Source organism: Bos indicus x Bos taurus, chromosome 21 (genome assembly GCF_003369695.1).
Source record: "Bos indicus x Bos taurus breed Angus x Brahman F1 hybrid chromosome 21, Bos_hybrid_MaternalHap_v2.0, whole genome shotgun sequence".
In the NCBI taxonomy this organism is placed as follows: Eukaryota; Metazoa; Chordata; class Mammalia; order Artiodactyla; family Bovidae; genus Bos; species Bos indicus x Bos taurus.
This window is the reverse complement of record NC_040096.1, coordinates 45,246,140-45,264,070: the sequence shown is the minus strand read 5'-3', so window position 1 is coordinate 45,264,070 and position 17,931 is coordinate 45,246,140. Positions and strand designations below refer to the sequence as shown.

The window sequence follows — 17,931 nt, the reverse complement described above, 5'->3', positions numbered from 1 at the left end:
CATTGTATGTAGGGTGTGTGTGTGTGTGTGTGTGTGTGTGTGTGTGTGTGTGTGTGTATCTCAATCTTCTTCATTTATCTGTTAATGGACACTTAAGTTGCTTCCATATCTTGGCAATTATAAATAATGCTACTATGAAGACTGGAGTGAATGTTGCTTTTCAAATTAGTGTGTCTTTTTTCCTTCCTAAATATATACCCAGGAATGGAACTGTTGGGTTATATGGTAGTTCTATTTTCAGTTTTTCGAGAAACTGCCATACTGTTTTCCACAGCTGTGGTACCAATTCACATTCCCACAGTGTACAAGGATTCCTTTTTCTCCACATCCTCGTGATCATTTGTCATTTGTGTTCTTTTTGATGACAGTCATCCTTCTGTAGCACTTTCTAAAACCATTAAATATTCCTGTAACACGTGACTTTTAAGTTATATAGCGTTCCATCAGATGGCCATGCTATCATTTATTAAATAAATGCCCTACTGTTGGCCATTTAAGGTTTTCTAACTTCCTGGTATTAAAAATATAGCCAATATAAATAGTATATAATGTTGTTTCTTCTAAACTATGATACACTCCCCTACAAGCTGAATTTGGATCAAATGGTTTGATCATTGAGGCTTTTGGTTTTTAAAAGGAAAATGTCCTTCACAAAACTTTAATTTCATTGCTATTTTATTATATTTTCATAATCCTCGAAACTCTACTCAACTTGAAAATCAAAAAATAAGATTTCATTTTAGTTTGCATTCTTTTGATTAGTGGCAACTTTTAACACAGATCAATGTTGTCAAATGAAAGGATATATAATGTTAACAAAAAGTTTTTCCCCTAAATTAACAACAAAAATCAAGTAGAAATACACAGAGTAAGAATATATATGAAACTTAAAAGAGGAAAATTAATATACTTAAGGGCGAAATTTTTAACAAAAAAGACCTAGCAAGTTTCTACATGGAACTATACAAATAAGTAAAGATTTCAGTTCTCCCCTAAATTAATTGGCTTCAATATAGTTTTAATCATAATCTTACGGAGATTTTTCTTTCTGGAACTTGATTAAAGAAACCAACACAACATTATAAAGCAATTTTCCTCCAAGTAAAAAGAAAACTAAAATTTACTCAGGAAAATAAGCAGGTGAAAGAGGCAAGAAATGTTGAAAAAGAAGAAATTAGCATTACCAGCTATTTTAAAATATGATAAAGATACAATTAAAATAAAACATAAATATATAAAGAAATAGGATCAAAGATGTTCATAAAGAGATTACTTACATATATGCATACAATGGAATACAGTGATTTCATAAAAAGATTTCTCTTTAACAGCATATTGTCCAGAATTATTAAGATCCCATTATTATAATATGTATTTTAATGAAATATAACATACATATGAAAAAGCTGCACAAATTGTTAAACTCAGTAAATTTTCACAAAGCAAACACACCCAGACCAAGGAAAACAAAATAATTAGTATTTTACTCTCTCCCAAGAATAATCACTATCTTGTCATAAGATCCCATTTTTAATCAAGTCTATAGTAGTATGTTTACATAAAATGCACTATTTTAAGTATTCATTTTAATAAGCTTTGACAAATTTATATAACCCATATAACTACTACTAAAGCAATCAAGGTTCAAAGCATGAAAAGATTCTATTTCAATTTAAAATTATCTACCTCTTGTATATTTGTTTATATATAGCACATCTGAAAAAAGCACAGATGGACTTGCTAAAAGCTGGTCATCGGGAAGTGAAACTGTTAGCACTTTCACTTCTTTAAAATTTTTTATTAAAATAGTGTTTATTTTTTTTTTAAAGACAGAAAAAAAAAACATATCTATTGTCCCCCCAATAAATGCTAACATGTAAATTTAACATTAGAGATCATTTCAAATCCTTCCTTCCCCAGCCCTATCCACTTCATCTCTCCCAGAGGAAACGATGATCACTAATATTTTACTCTATACACATAAGCAAAGGAGAGATTATTTAATAAACAGTACTGAAAAACTGGTTAAAAATTAAGGCTCTGGTTTTGGCTGATAGTTCAAGTAAGTAGCCTAAGCTACTTGCTCAGTTGTGTCTGACTCTTTGCAACCCATGGACTGTAGCCAACCAAGCTCCTCTCTCTGTCTATGGTATTCTCCAGACAAGAATAATGGAGCGGGTTGCTATTTCCTTTTCCAGGGTATCTTTCCAACCCGAGGATTGAACCCAGGTCTCCTGCACTGCAGGTAGATTCTCTACCATCTGAGCCGCCTATCAGCTCATACCCATCACTGTGCAAATTTGAACTCTAAACATGTATTATCCTTTAATTTTTAAATCTATGTTAGAAAAAGTTCTTAACCTAAAAATTAAATTCCTAACATTATTCTTTAATCTATTTGCTAGAAATTATCATAAAAAAATAACTAAGAGAGAATTCCCTGGTGGTTCAGTGGTTAGGACTCTGCGCTTTCACTCCCAAGGGCCTGGGTTCAATCTCTGGTTGGGGAACTAAGATCCTGCAATCAGCGTGTTGCCGCCAAAAAAAAACTAATAAAAGAATTTAAAGAGCATACCATAGCCAAAGTTCACTAGTTTTTTTGGCCAAAAAGTAGCAAATAATGATTTATAAAATGATATCATTCATTTAATTACTTCAAATTTTAGCTTAATAATCTTATATTAATATATTAGTAACATTAAGAAAAATGTTATTCTCTCAAATAAGTCTTTCTAAATTTAATCTTGACTCAATTCTTTTAATCAGTCATTTTAACATAAATAAATCACCTAACTGAACAGCAATGTAGAAAATGAAGGTTAGCAACGATCAGACTCTGAGATAAACATAGATTATAAAGCATTTTAGGATGATCAAACACAAACTTTTAAAAAATGGTGTACCAAAGAAACAGACAATATAGAATTCACCAGGGTATGCTGAATCGAGAAAAGGTTCAGACATGTCTTAGAAGAAACAACTGTAATAGAAGCAGGAAGCTGGAAAGCATGCAAGGCAGGGTAAGTATAGGAAGAATTATAAGCTAAACAGTATCTGCTCTGATTGATCAGGCTGGATCAGAAAAATCATGTTACAATAATAAAAGGTAACATTGTAATAATTATACCCCTACCTTATTCCAAAAATGATTCAAGCTTATAGGTACATATTAAAATGTGGCCAGATAGCATAAAGTAAAAAGTCAGATAGATAAGGTAAGACATACGAATGTAAGAATAAAAACCGGAACCCACCTTCCATAGAATGGAATTCTTGCTTTGGTTGCATTCTGTTTTAGTTGGTCAAAAGCCCCTATGAAACAAAAAAGTTAATGAGTCCTTAAACTTGAAAATAAAAATTTCAGGAAATAATTTTCAAATTTCAGCACAATACCTGCTCTGAATGTGTCTGCACATATCAAACAGGTCTTCCAACCTTTCCTCTGATAATAATATGCTAACTGGGAAAGGAAGATTTTAAAAATCAATAAAAACAAATTATTACACATGTAAAATAAAACAGCTCATATTCTCCTAAAAAGTAATATTATTGCATTCTGAATACTGAAGATTTCCTGAAGAGTTTAAACTCTAAGTGCCAAACAGTCACATTCAAAGGATACGAAATGACGAAGCAACAAATGACTATGGTAAAAAATGTTATTAACGTTAATTAAAAACAAACAATAACATAACCCTCTAAGAAATGATCCTGGTTTTTTTTTTCTTTCTAAACTATACATAGTTGAGGCTTCTGAAGCAAAATCTGATAACAAAGTTGAGGCACCCAATTATGAAGGAAAGGGTGGTAGAATGAATTTAAAATTAGCAAAATGATATGTAAAATGAAGATCCATACATATTATACTGGGTTAGACATTGTGAAAAGGGAATCCTGAGCCATAGGATATAAGGTAAACTTTCCCCCTTTACTTCTCCAAAAATCATATCCTCATCTCCTTAAAGAATAGGAACAGTTTTCTTGGTAAAAGCACTTGATTTACACAAACAGCTTCTCCATGACTTTGTTTTTTTTTTTAAGTATAATTTACCTTTGAACATGTAGTTGTTTTACCACTCCCTTGCAATCCAACAAACATGATCACATTCTGTTTTCCTTTAGTGGGTGTCCATGCTTTAACTCCAGGGTCTACAAGCTACATACCAAAAACAAAGATAAAATCAGGTTAGCACATGGTTACATTCAAAACCTCTCTCCCCACAACTTTCAAACTGTAAAAATGATTTACAGACATTTCAGTGTAAGAGGCAACCATAATCCTCCCATTCTAACACAACTCTATTTCCCTCTTATATATACACATAGTGAAATTTAAGAGTTTAAAACAGTGCATTGTGAAGTTATAAGCAAGCCTATACTCCCAAACCGATTCAGAGGTAAGGATTTCAAAACATTTTTTAGAAAAAGTTGAAAGGGTATGAATGTGAAACCAAGTTTGAGCAAGGGAGCAATCTACAACAGCACTGTAGAAATATAATGTATGTGCAGGCCACATAAGACCTTTTACATTTCTAGTAGTGACATTTCAGAAAGTAAAAACAAGTGATATTAATGTTAATCCTTTAACTCAATGTATCTAGAATATTATAATTTTAACATGTAATCTATATTTAAAAATTAATGAGCTAGTTTATATTTCCTTTTCCCATGCTGGGTCTTTTTTTTTTTTCCCTAAATAAATGTGCCATGCTAGATCTTAAAACCTGGCATGGATCTCTTATCCATCTACTCCATATCAGATCTCAGCAGACTAGCCACATTACAAGTCTCAATAACCACATGTGGCTAGTGGCTACAATACTGCAATGGCACCTACCTTCCTGTTCAATTTCACCAGTGTTTATACATGAGCAAAATTACAAACTACATGTGGAAGGCTTTCCAAGTGAGTCAAACGTTAAACTGTCCAATGCCATTGGATGTACTCCTCTTTAAAATTATTAGATTTAAAGTAAAAAATAATCACCAATTTTATAATGACAATCAGTGGAAAATAAAGGTACGTATACAGACAGTCCCCAAACTAACAAGCAGGAGGCATTTTTAACGTTCATTTAAAAAAATAATACATTTCCAAGTCATCATTTGGAACTTGAAACCTCTCTCTCTATATAATCAAACAGTAATAGTAGTTAATATCCTAGACCAGAGGACATAGACCATATTTACAACTATGTGTAAATAAAGTCTTAACACACACATGCCCACTCATTTACTGCTTTTGTGCTAAACACCAGACCTGAGTCGTTGCAACAAAGACCATATGACCCACAAAGCTGGAACTATTTGTTCTTAAGAGAAACTTGCTGAGCCCATGCTAGATGATACCATAAAAGTTACATAATCCATATTATATCTGATTTCAAGGAAAGCCATGTGGTAGAAAAGGGAGGAAAAGAAAATACATTTTGTTATCTTCTTTTCAGGCATAGAGCTACCCATAAGCAAACTTCTGAAATAAACAACTATCTTAGACATAAATCCACTGCCCTTCCTCTTAGACCCTTTCAGAACACTAATGCTGCCCTATATTCTCCTCCATCCTCTATATCCCATGGCAGAATCACTCAGCTCTCTATGAACCTACTATTTGGAACATGTATTTTACTGAATAATGTTTTTATTATATCTTCTCTTCCTCCTGCATCCTAGAACTGCAGTACTGAATTTTCATACCACATTAAAATCAGTTATCCTATCTTGGACTTTGAATCGATCTTATACTGGTGCATGCTTCTGTAACATTATACACTAGTCATTTAGAAAATACTGGTTTACTGAGTTAGGCAGATCTCCCATTGTTGACACATGTCACTACACAACATCGAAAATTTTATTTATTAATATCTATACTGATCTCACCAGACGAGTTAAGAATCAGGACATTGTCAAACTCATGGCGGGGGTGGGGGGATTCAAGCTTCCAGTTTTCACTTGAAAGCTAAAATTTTATCATTGGGTACACTACTGTTAGTTGTTTGCCTTAAAGTGACAGGACAACTTTATTTACTTCAGAGAAAACGTCTGCCAAAGGTTCGAGGCCAAATAAGCACAGATTAACTGTCTGTTGCTTTCCTCAAGACAACCATCAAATTTGGTACACAGCAATATAGCTTTCTGCGTACTTTCCATTTCATCACACAAAATCTTACAAACACATACACATTTAAGGGTCAAGATTTAATACCACTAATAATTTCCATCAAGGACACATTTGAAAAAAAAACTTATTTTTATTTCACTGCAAGTGTCTGGGAGTAAAGGGTACAATGACTACCAGTATAGTTTAGTATCACTGCCTTGTTCATGCTAGGGAGTTTTACCCAATGGTTTTATCTGCCATTGCTTTTGCACTGGTATTTGCAGAGCAAATATCAACAAAGTAAAGAGGGCAAAAAAAGGCAAATGATGTCTTAGTGTTATGAAAACAGTTTTGACCTTGCTTTGTACACCACTACCCTAGACCATGAGCTTCTGAGTGTAAGGCCCAGTCTTCTTCATCTCTTGTTATCAGCAGTATGTGGATACAGCCTGGAATAAAGTAGGCACTCAGTAAAGGCATCTTAACAAAGCACTTGATGTTCCAGAATTGCCTCAAAATGCCAACCCCTAAAAATAAAAATGTTCACTCACTCTGTGCTGACCTCAGGTGTAAGATGAAGAGCAAACTGGAAATACTGGGAGGAGGAGTCCACACAAGTATGGAGATCAGGCCTGGGTCTACCACTAACTGTCTCACTTTTCTCAACCGCAAACTGAAAAGACAGACTGGCTAAATTTCCTGACCTCTTTCAGGTTCTGAATTTCTTTTCCAATTGATTAGTCTACAGGACTAAAGTGAAGTGTCACAACCATCTGAGATACTAGATTTTCTTAAAGTACCAATCAGTTCTGTTGAACTAAAGGAGTAAATGAAACTATTCACACAATATAGGGAAAAAATACCTGGAGACCACTAACAGGTACCTGTTGCTCCTTAAAAAAAACTTTTTTTAGTTCCTTTCTTTTCTGCCCCTACCATTCGACTCAAACATATTTTCTAATGCTCTAAGACTCTCATCATAATTTTCACATCAGCAGCAGCAATATCAGTTCTAATAAGGACAAGGCAATCGAGTATAACTTGTAAAATAAAATTTCACTGATTCAAAATTGCTTAAAATCTAGGCAAGTGTAGGATATTCAATCTTTTAGACACAATAAAAGTGTAGAAAAGAACTCTTTCCAAGAGTGATTTTCTGTACAAAAGTAGGACCTTCAATAGGCAAAACTTGATATTAAAGAGAATAAACTCAGAGAGGCTCTTCCATCAATTAATATATAGTGAAGCTGTACTTTCTATAACTTGCTTTAGCATTTTTTTGTAGGAGTAAAATACCAGCCTTCACATCTGTACCCAGAATTTTAGTCTACAATTAAAAAAAGTCTACAATTTTGTATTCAGAAAAGTTAATTATCTATTAATATTTTTAATACAGATAAATATTCCATTAAACATTAAAAAGCATTCTGAAATACATTCCTGTTTGCCATGCTAATACAGTGAGTGTATAGAAAATCAAAGCACAAGCTAGATATACTCTTACCTTCACAAGTTCTTTAAATACAGCATGCTGAATCATTTTTCTTTTGTTAAGACCAGATGCCATCTCTTCCAGATCAATAGCAGACCTTCATAATGATGGTTTTTGAGGATAAAAAGGGGAAAAAGTCAGTTAAGACACTTAAAAAAATTACCTTTTGCCCCAAAGAATGTAAGAATATCCAATCATTTATATTAATATTTTTCTAATTAACATGCATATAATTACTACAGAGTCATAAGTTCATACCATGAAGAATTTACCATGAAATATTAGATATATGACTTTGGTTAGTTTTTCAAGGCTTATTTTTTTAAAGTCCAAATATTAATTTGTCCAAATATTAATACTTCACATTATTGTAAAGTATTATTAAATATTAATACTTCACATTATTGTGAAGTATTAATTTTATTTTTCTTGCAGCATACAAAATTTATACATGTTTATACCAAGCAGCAAATAGGATTACTTCTTGTGGTTCTAAATGCTTAAATGTTAGTAGTCCTGTACTTAACACCCAATACAAGACAATACAAGAAGGAGGGGGGATGGTCTGAGCATGAGGAGGGCTAGGACTGAAACAGCTAACCGAAGTGCCCTCCGTTATTCTACGTGCTCCGCCCCAGCCAGTGCCTCTCCCAGTTAACACAATAACTAAGACCACACACACTACTCCTTTATCGAATATGGACAGAGAAACCAAAAGGGGATAAAAAAGAATACAATTCTCCAATAGTGAAAGAGGCTGATTAATGCCATCTTTAGTCTGAAGAGGATTAAAATGGTACCACTTTTCTTTAAGGACTCTGAATTGCTAACAGGCTTTTCTGTTAAAATACTATACAGTATATGATTGAATCCGTTCAGATAAAGGAGTAGTAGAATGGAAAGAACTTCATAATTAAATGAAAGCCACATGTAGTTTATTCTTTGAACCATTATTATAGAAACGCATTATAAAAGAAGTCTTTCAACATATGAGTTCTATTCGTTTCCAGTGCTATATAGCAGAAACGTTTCATAATGCAGCAGACTTTTCTAGTTAGCTCCTCATCCCAGTAAACTAAACTTAGTTTTGCCTGTTTTTTACCTTTAGCTTAATTAACTTACTTTACATTTTCTCTTAGTTGCTTCACTAGTTTAATATTAACATCCGCTTCCAATAATGCTGTGCATACTTCTTTTAGCATAGCATTTAACACCTGCAAATAAATAAATAAAACTTTAAAAAAATTCATTTCAACCATATAAAAACAATGACCAGTCATCAACCATACAACCATGACTAATTAAAAACCATAGTATACCATTAGAGAGGAAAAAGGTTTTCAGTTAGCCTTTGAGAGAGATTTTATTAAATATCTAGTCATTTTGTCAAAATAAGACATTCCAGGGAATTCCCTGGTGGTCCAGTGATTAGGACTCTGAATTTCCACTGCAGGGAGCATGGGCTAGATCCAAGATAGGGGAACTAAGATCTCACAATTTGCAAAGCACCACTTCAAAAAAAAAAAAAAAAGATTCCATTTCATTTTATTCAACCAGGTATTAAACACAATTTTATCCCTATATTAAAGTAATAATAGTAAAGACAATATACAAGTCAAAGAAAGTTACTATACAATACATGTTGCCACTGAAGTTTTCTATGCCACTGAATTCCTGTTGCTAATATGCAGCAACATCTTCTCAACTGGACTAACATGGAGGAAAATATGACAAAAGAAAATGACCCAGTCTGACCTACTAGCCTTTACTATTTCCACTCAGAGCAGAGGAACAAAGGTGAAAAGAAAACCATCCTCCATTAGTAACTCACTATCATCACATATTTGTTGAGTTGCAAGGCATTGTAGTTAAAAGATCACAAACTATAAAAAAGTCTTTAAAAAAGATGAGCCTTAGCTGCTCATGGAAATAGCTGTTTACACATTAGAATGCAATACACTCCACGAGGGTAGGGATTTTAGTCTATTTTGTTCACTGCTATATCCCCGATGGCAGCAAAACAGTTTGCAAAAATGTGGGCCCTCAAACACTTCCTGAATGAATTCTCATCTTCAACTTCTGTCATATGTCATATAGCAGCTTATCAGATTTCTCTATCTCTCACTAAAGGGATTTGATAAAAATGGAACTGATCTTTCATTAGAGGGATTTCTCCTTGTTAATTCCCTAGTAGCATAGTATCAAGAATAGAGAAGCTACCATTAAGCAACAGCTGTTATTACTTCCCACCAACTTCATTTCCTTGGTTTCTTTTCTTTTTCTACTATAAATACAAACAGCATAACGGTTATAAACAGGGAAAACTATTTGAAAAGCTGTCATTTTATTTATTCTGAATTCCAAAGACTAGTGTTTTAAATTATGATTTATTACTTAATATTAATTATTATAAAAAGCTGTGTATGTGGAATTAGGAACAAGATTTTAATACTGGTTCTTCCAATAAATAAATATGTGAAACTGACTTCCTACTGCTGTTAAAAGAGAGGCTTGACTAGCTGAGCTCAAAGATGGTCCCCAAATTATTTCATTCCACTAGCTCATTAAAGTATTGATATCAAATTTTATATTAGAATTTTCTTTAAACCTCCAAGTTAGAAGATACTTTTAATCTATTATGTCATTTAATCTTTAAAATCATCCTGAAAGGTAAATGCTATTTTCTCATTTTAAACATTAAGAAATTCTGAATTTGACTTGCTCAAATTTCTATGACTTGTTTAACAGGACACTAAACAAGGTCTTCTAAAACCAAAATCAGTACTTTACCACTGGAACCACAAAATGTAAAATATACTTGTGGACTATAATCATCTTCTTTCAGTTGACAAACCTTTAATATACAATGAGGGGGGATGGGAGCAAGAAATACCTTATACTTAAAACCAGGAGGAAAAGTATTTCAGATATCATATTAAGGAGTCAGCTCACAAAACCTCCAAAAAACTAAGAGAGGATTTCAGAGAAAATGAATCAAAGTAGCCAAAATGGAAATATTAGCCTTATATAAGAATGTCAAATAAAAGTCAAGGAAAAAAGATCAGATATATGCATGTCTAATCAAGAAGGAAGAAGGAGGATACTAAAGTTATAGGCCTGTATTAAGAGGAAGCAAAAGCATATTTCCAGACCTAAGCCATTTTTGAAATATAAAACGAAAAAAAAAAAAAAAAGAAAGAAATATAAAACGTTATGTCATTATTACATATAAGTTAAGGTGGGGTTTTTTTGGTAATTCATTATAGAAAGTTGAAATTAACATAGTCAATTTCTCATAAAACACATTACTATACCCATTTATGGGTTTTATCTAGAAGTAACTATATATCTGCAATGCTAGTGATGATGTGCAATCACATGTATTTTTACATACCTCTTCATTGATAATGGTGGCATTGCTCAATGAGCGCAATGCTGATGTTATTTTTCTTCCAAGGTCTGCTAATACCATCTTGAAAGCTTTAAGATGTAATCACAAGAAAATCTAGGAAGGAAAAAAACTAAATAAAAACATCTGAAAACAATATCAGTTCCCATAAATGAAAACTTCTAAAGAAGAGTAAGTTCAAATTAAAGTACCTGAGTGTTTAAAATACAGTAACTTCAAATTCTACAGCCTCAACCTGCATCTTCGATACTGTCAGGTCCAAAAGCTAAAGGTACCACTTGGTTACAATGCCTTATATTTGAATACTTAACTGGAATATTCTTTATGAATCAGTAAATTTTACATAATGCTTTATATTTGAATACTTAACTGGAATATTCTTTATGAATCAGTAAATTTTATATATCAGACAATACAATTTGAAGAAATGACATTTCAAATTAAACCTGTTCTCATTTTGGACATACTTGTCAATATGAATAACTGACTACTGTGCTATGTACATTCTTTTTTTTTATGTACATTCTTAAATGAAAAAAAAAAAGGTGAAAAAGAAAAAGGTGAAATCTCCACCCAGGAAATATCTTCTAATTAAAGGACACATTCTGATTCATGCTCTAAGCAAAAATAAAGCTTTAAAATTAGTAAATCACTTAACTTTTCATAGATACTACATTATCTCGTTCATTTTCTTAACAACTAAGGAAAGAGGTATATATTAATAAGTTGTTCTTGATTCTCCAACTCTAAAACAAGATAACCTTCAAGGCATCTTCTAGCCCTTAAAATGATACGATTTCATAAAATACGGAGATGTACCTATTACATGTAAATCAGGATGGACAAAGTTATGGATGGTAAGCAGGTAAACATGACTTGCAGTTCCTGCCCTCAAGTTGTTTACTAGCTAGCAAGACAAGGCACATCAGTGAGCAGCAAAATAAAGTAAATCTAAAAATTCCTCTGCCTGACTGCCTAGGCTTCTTTCTGCCTTCAGAATCAAATTGAAACATCAGCTTTTTCTGGGTCTCAAGCTTGCCAGGCTGCAGACTGGAAATATGCCATCTGCTTAGCTATCTTGGATCTCCAGCTCGCCAACTCACCCTGGGGATGTCAGGACTCATCAGCCTCCATGATTGCATGAGCCAATTCCATATAATATATATAAAAAGTTTCATGTATGTGTATGTGCGTGCACATGCATACACATGTATACACACATCCTATCAGTTCTGTTCTGTGGAGAACCTTGACTAATACCAGTTAAGTAGTAGTTCAAAGCTAGAAATAAATGCTTATGGTCAAAAAAAACACCTTATGGTCAACTGCCAATAATTATAAAAATTATACATATATGTAAAAATAAGCTCAGGTAGACAGAACAGGCTTTACTGAGAAGGCTGTCATGAATTTGATCCTGATACAGGGAAGAAGTTAGATAGGTGGAGAAGAGGACAAAGGGAAGTTTGAAGGAGGTGAAATGGTACAAGCAGAAATGGAGACATGGAAAAGCCTGGGACATATTTGTACTTTATGTATGCATGTACTCAAAAATTATTGAGTACTATTTGGAAGATAGTAAAAAAAACATTCCAGTCAGGACAGAAGGCTATACAGTTAGAAGGAAATACAGGGTGTAAAGGGCTCTGAAAACCAGGCATCAATTGTCCAACATAAGCAATACTGGCAGAAGAGTTCATTGTTCAAAGCAGCTGTTTTGGTAACTATTCCAAGCTAACTGGTCTAATTTAGTAAACCAAGATTATCTAGACTAGATCCCATCTACAGACTAAACAGCTGACTCATTCAACATAGAGAAAGTGGAAAGATGAGGGAAGTCAAAGGAAGCAGGCAGGGAAAAGGCACTCAAGGACCTGTCACTGGCAGAGACATTCCAAGCTGAGCTCTACATTAAACATCACACTTCTATTCAGGTAAAATCTGATAATTTAAAAACTAAAAACTTACTACCAATACTTAATGGAACTGAAAAAATACCATGTTATACCAAAAATACTTACTTTTTTTTTTTTTAACAATTACATGGTTATTTAAGCAGGAAAAGCAACCACTTTGTAGAAAAGATCCAGAAGTTTTAACTTCTTATCCCAAATCATTATACTAAATTATTATTGTTTAAGTTAGTATTCTTTAGGTAAGAGATAGGGTTCAGGGGTTTCAGCTTATATCCTTTACCACAGCACTACCAGGGGTAATATAATCCTAATTATGACACCACAATTAGCTCTTTTAGAGATCATATCATAAACAGACCATCCTTCATTTTACTTATTTTTTCATCCTCCATTTTAAAAAGCTATACTAGCTAAATCTTATCTTCCTATGTTGACTGGCTCTTTTAAATTGAAAAAAAATTTTCTGTGAAGTTTCCCAACACAGTTTTCCTTATATAAATTACTTATTGATAGCATATTTTTAAATATATTTGCCTGATTACAAAAACCTACACTTCAGTAGGGGGAAAATAATATCTAATAATAGCTTTTATTTATAAAGTGTTTTCTCCACAATTTCCAAAGATGTGTTTCTGAAAACTCTGGTATCAAAATTCTGTTCAAAACCTCAATGACTTCTCATTTCACGCACAGGTAAAGTTCTCAGAATGGACTGTAAGGCACTTACACACTTCTCTCTCTCTCACACACACACACACACGATTCACTTACTCACTTCTCACACACACACACACACACACACGATTTTGTTCCTTGCTGTTGATGCTGTGCTAAAGCCCTAGCCGGCATGTTCATCCTCTGGTTAACAATATAGCTCCCTCCCTCATCTCCCTCATATTGTTGTCCAGATGCAACTTCTCAATGAGGCTTTCCCCTACCACTTGTTTAAAATCGCAAACTCCCTTCTCTTTCTCTCATTGTTTTGTTACCAACATGATTTACTGACAGCTGACCCTTTAGCAAAGGGAGGTTAGTGGCACTGGCTCATCCCCCATCCTAGTAGAAAATCCAGGCACTGCCGTCTTTGCCTCAAAAACCAAGGAACTGACAAATGACTTACCCAAAGAGAGGCAGGAAATTGAAACAGCTTGGAGGCAATTGTCTCAGATCCTAGTTCTTATGATTCCACAAACCGTGGTCTCTAATTGAACAAACTTTTCCCCACACTTAGTTAATTTAAAGGTCTATAAACTGAAAATACAAGTACTGGGTTGCCCAAAATGTTTGTTTGTTTTCCGTAAGACACAGTAGAAAAACCCAAACAAACTTTTTGGCCAAATAATACTATATTTATTGAAAAAAGTCCACACAAAAGTCGACACACACAGCTCATACCCTGGTCATCAAGGATTAACTACACGTTATTGCAGTCTATCTCCCTCAACCAAAATGTAAGTTGCATGAGGGCAGAGACGTTTGCCTCTTTTGCTCTCTCCTGTGAGCTCACTGCTTTATTTACCCTCAGTCTTTACTAAAAATGAACTTTATGGATGAATAATGTATTTAAGACCTTAGTTAAATAACAAAACTAGGGAGCCAAAGTCACAAATGGCCTTAAAAACATCTCTCAAAAGACCACATAAATTAACCGATAAAGAAAACATGACAATCAAGAAAATCAACAACCTAGATAATTGATATTGTACAATTAGTTTTCATTTGCCTTATTATAACTTTTCAGAAGTTCCAACAAGACTCTTAAAAACTAACTTCGCTTTGTTCTAATATGCACACTAGAATACATATATCTTTTACTGTTAATGGCTAACCCTATAGCTCAAATTCGGATAATTTACAATTCAAGCACGCTCACTCAAAATTCTCTGGGCTAACTAAAAAGATTTAGAGAAGTAAATACGTGTATACATGTACTAGAGTTTCACAAAAGAAGAATCTCTACTTAGATGGGGCTGTTGGCAAGGTAAGGGATTACACTATAGCAGTTCATACAGTTTAACATCTATTATCTCATTCCACCCTCACAACAATTTTACCATATAAGCAGGTGAAAGAATGGAACAGCCATTCCCTACCCAATAAAAAGCATAATGACGTCCTATAGTCCCTTGGGAATACAACCTTAGGTCTGAGAGTATGAATGATGCTTTAGACAACTGAGTTGAAGATCCTTGCTGGCAAACTCCTGGAACAAATTTTGCTGCTATAATACAAAAGAGGAAATCATACTTTGAAAGCAAAGATGCACATTCCTCTTCATGAAGAGTAATAATTGCAATATCCAGAAAGAGCTGATAAGTCCACTGCAATCAGGATGCACAAGGACTGATCTTGGCCCATCACACTTTCTCCTAACATGAATCTAAGAGTTGGACAGTGAGGCAGTAGAAACAGGCTCAAGTTTGGGATGCCCTAGGTAAGGCAGGCACAGGGCCAAGTATCATACTTACCTGCTACAGTGTGAAGTACTGGAAAGAGCATGGGCTTTGGAGTCTGACAGACTTGGATTCAAATCCCAGCTCTGTTACATACTGGCTGGGTTACTTTGGGCAAGTTACTTAATATCTCTGAGCCTCACATTCCTCACCTGCAAAATGGAGATAATACCATTATCAAGGTAGTTACCCTGAAAGGCTGTTGTGAGGATTAAATGAGACAGTACGTATAAAACTGCCTGCAGGTGCACAGTACACTAACTCTTATTTTCCTTCCTTTCTTGATGATGTCAGTTGCCTTTCCCTATAATGCTGAGTTGTGAATAAACTGGAAAATTTCTGAACATTACTAAAGTGTCTGTCCCACTACCCAGGAATCACTCCCCCAGAATCTTTTAACATTAAGTGCCAATTTCATGTACTTGGTTATTCTTCAACAGAAGCTGGAATGCCCAAGCAGCCATTTTTCTCTGCATAAACAATTAAAAATAGTCCTGCCAGAACCCTGCCCAATCTTGGATTATATAAACAGACTCTAATGCTTAGATATTCCAAATCTTATTATTTTATATATCTTATTATAATGAAAATCTTATTATAATGAAAACACCTATTAAAAAATTCTTCTACCTACTAGGCTCCTCTGTCCTTGAAATTCTACAGGCAAAAATAAAAAAGTTCTTCTATGCCCTAATTGATGACTAATTTATTGGATCAATATTACACTAAAGAACTAAACATATAAATATACTATTATTAGTAAATATCTTTAGAAAAATGATTTCTACATTATATACTTTCCTGTAAAATAGTCAATAGGCCAAACCAGTATATGCTTTCCTGATTATAACATTAAACATATACATATATATTTTAAATCCTACATAGCATATGTATTTATAGTCTATAACCACAGAAAAGTAAACTATCTAACAAAGCAACCCATTGGTATTTTACTTGGTAAATGATTATATCTGAATAACTAATACAAGTTAATGCCTTTCGAATTTAGGAATATTTTTCATTCTGAATATACTCAGTCCTCTAAAGAAATAATTCATTTTTAAGTTTTGTGATTACAAGAGGATTCACGTTCATTAAATTCAAACACTACAGAAACGTTAAAGGTAGAAATACAGTTTTCCTAACCCTCTTTTTGTCCTTTGATAACCACCAACAATAATTTGGCATACACTCCTATAGACTTTTTAACGCATTATAATTTAGGCAAGTTTTCACAAGAATTATGGTTTGGGAAGGAGTGAAGAGGAAAGCAGAAATGAGGGAAAATCTTTTGTAAATATGTTTGCTAATGCTAAAAATATGCTTAGAGGTAAAAGCCAGACTACAAAACTGCACATAATGTATTTTGTTTAAACAAATATCCAAAAAACGCATTACCCAGGAGGGAAATGTAAATCAAAGGCACGATCAGATACCACTTGACCCACACTGAGATAACTGTAATAACAAGTTTTGGTGAGAACGTGCAGAAATTGGAACTCTCATACACTGCTAGTGGGAACGTAAAATGGTACAGCCCTAGAAAACAGGTTGGCGATTCCTCAAAATTTTAAATGCACAAAGTTACTGTATGACCCAGCAATTCCACTCCTGGGTACATCCGAGAAAAAGGAAGATACACATCCACACAAAGAATTATACTTAAATGGTCACTAGAAGCATTATTCACACTAGCCAAAAAGGGAAGGGAAAAAAGCGCCAAATATCCCTCAACTGATGAGTGGATAAATAAAATGTGGCATACCCACCAAATGGAATATTATTTGATAATCAAAAGAGATGAAGTACTGATACATGCCACAACACGGATAAATCTTGAAAGCGTTGTGTTAAATGAAAGAAACCAGTGACAAAAGGATATTTGATTTCACTTATATAAAATGTCCAGAAGAGAAAAACCTATAAAGAAAGAAAGTGGATTAATAGTTGCTTAGGGTTTGGGAATTAGGGGGAAATGAGAAGTATTAGTGGGCATGGGGTTTCTTTGTGGAGTAATGAAAATGTTCTAAAATTGATGGTGGTGATGGTTGTGCGTGCTCAGTCACGTCTGACTCTCTGCGACCCCGTGCACTGTAGCCCGCCAGGCTCCTCTGTCCATGGGATTCTCCAGGCAAGAATACTGGAGTACCTCCTCCAGGGAATCTTCCCCAGGGATCGAACCTGTGTCTCTTAAGTCTCCTCCATTGGCAGGCGGTTTCTTTACCACTAGTGCCACCTGGGAAGCCCTGGATGGTTGCACAACTGTGCAAATACATTAAAGACCACTGAACTGTACCCTTTGGGTGAGCTGTATGGTATGTTAACCTTATTGTAGTAAAGCTTCTAGAAAATAATAACATTTGTCATCTTTGATGGTGAACAGTAATTTAAATTTTCTAATACATTCTTGTAATTTTCAAATTGTTGGTTACGACTATGAGAATTACTTTTGGTTAAGGGGAAAGTTACTTTTCAAAGTGCTCTTTATGAGAATTAGAATAATGTTATTCTAGAGGTTGAGACAGAATGGCCCCTTGTATTCAGTTAGTCAGTCA

The 17,931-nt window shown here is 34.0% G+C and overlaps 1 protein-coding gene across 2 annotated transcripts in view; it reads right to left on the bottom strand.

The window, feature by feature from the left end:
• Positions 1–17,931, bottom strand: part of SRP54 (signal recognition particle 54) — a 36,411-nt gene that overhangs the window by 15,571 nt on the left and 2,909 nt on the right. Inside the window, exons 2-8 of one of the 2 annotated variants that reach the window (XM_027521963.1) lie at positions 15,389–15,525; positions 10,990–11,100; positions 8,718–8,809; positions 7,608–7,692; positions 4,052–4,156; positions 3,394–3,460; positions 3,255–3,312 (exon numbers count right to left, since the gene is read on the bottom strand). In XM_027521963.1, the coding sequence (XP_027377764.1) occupies positions 3,255–3,312; positions 3,394–3,460; positions 4,052–4,156; positions 7,608–7,692; positions 8,718–8,809; positions 10,990–11,067 (485 nt within the window). In that variant the 5' untranslated portion in view covers positions 11,068–11,100; positions 15,389–15,525. The remainder of the gene's footprint in view (positions 1–3,254; positions 3,313–3,393; positions 3,461–4,051; positions 4,157–7,607; positions 7,693–8,717; positions 8,810–10,989; positions 11,101–15,388; positions 15,526–17,931) is intronic. The other variant, XM_027521962.1, reaches the window with a different exon arrangement.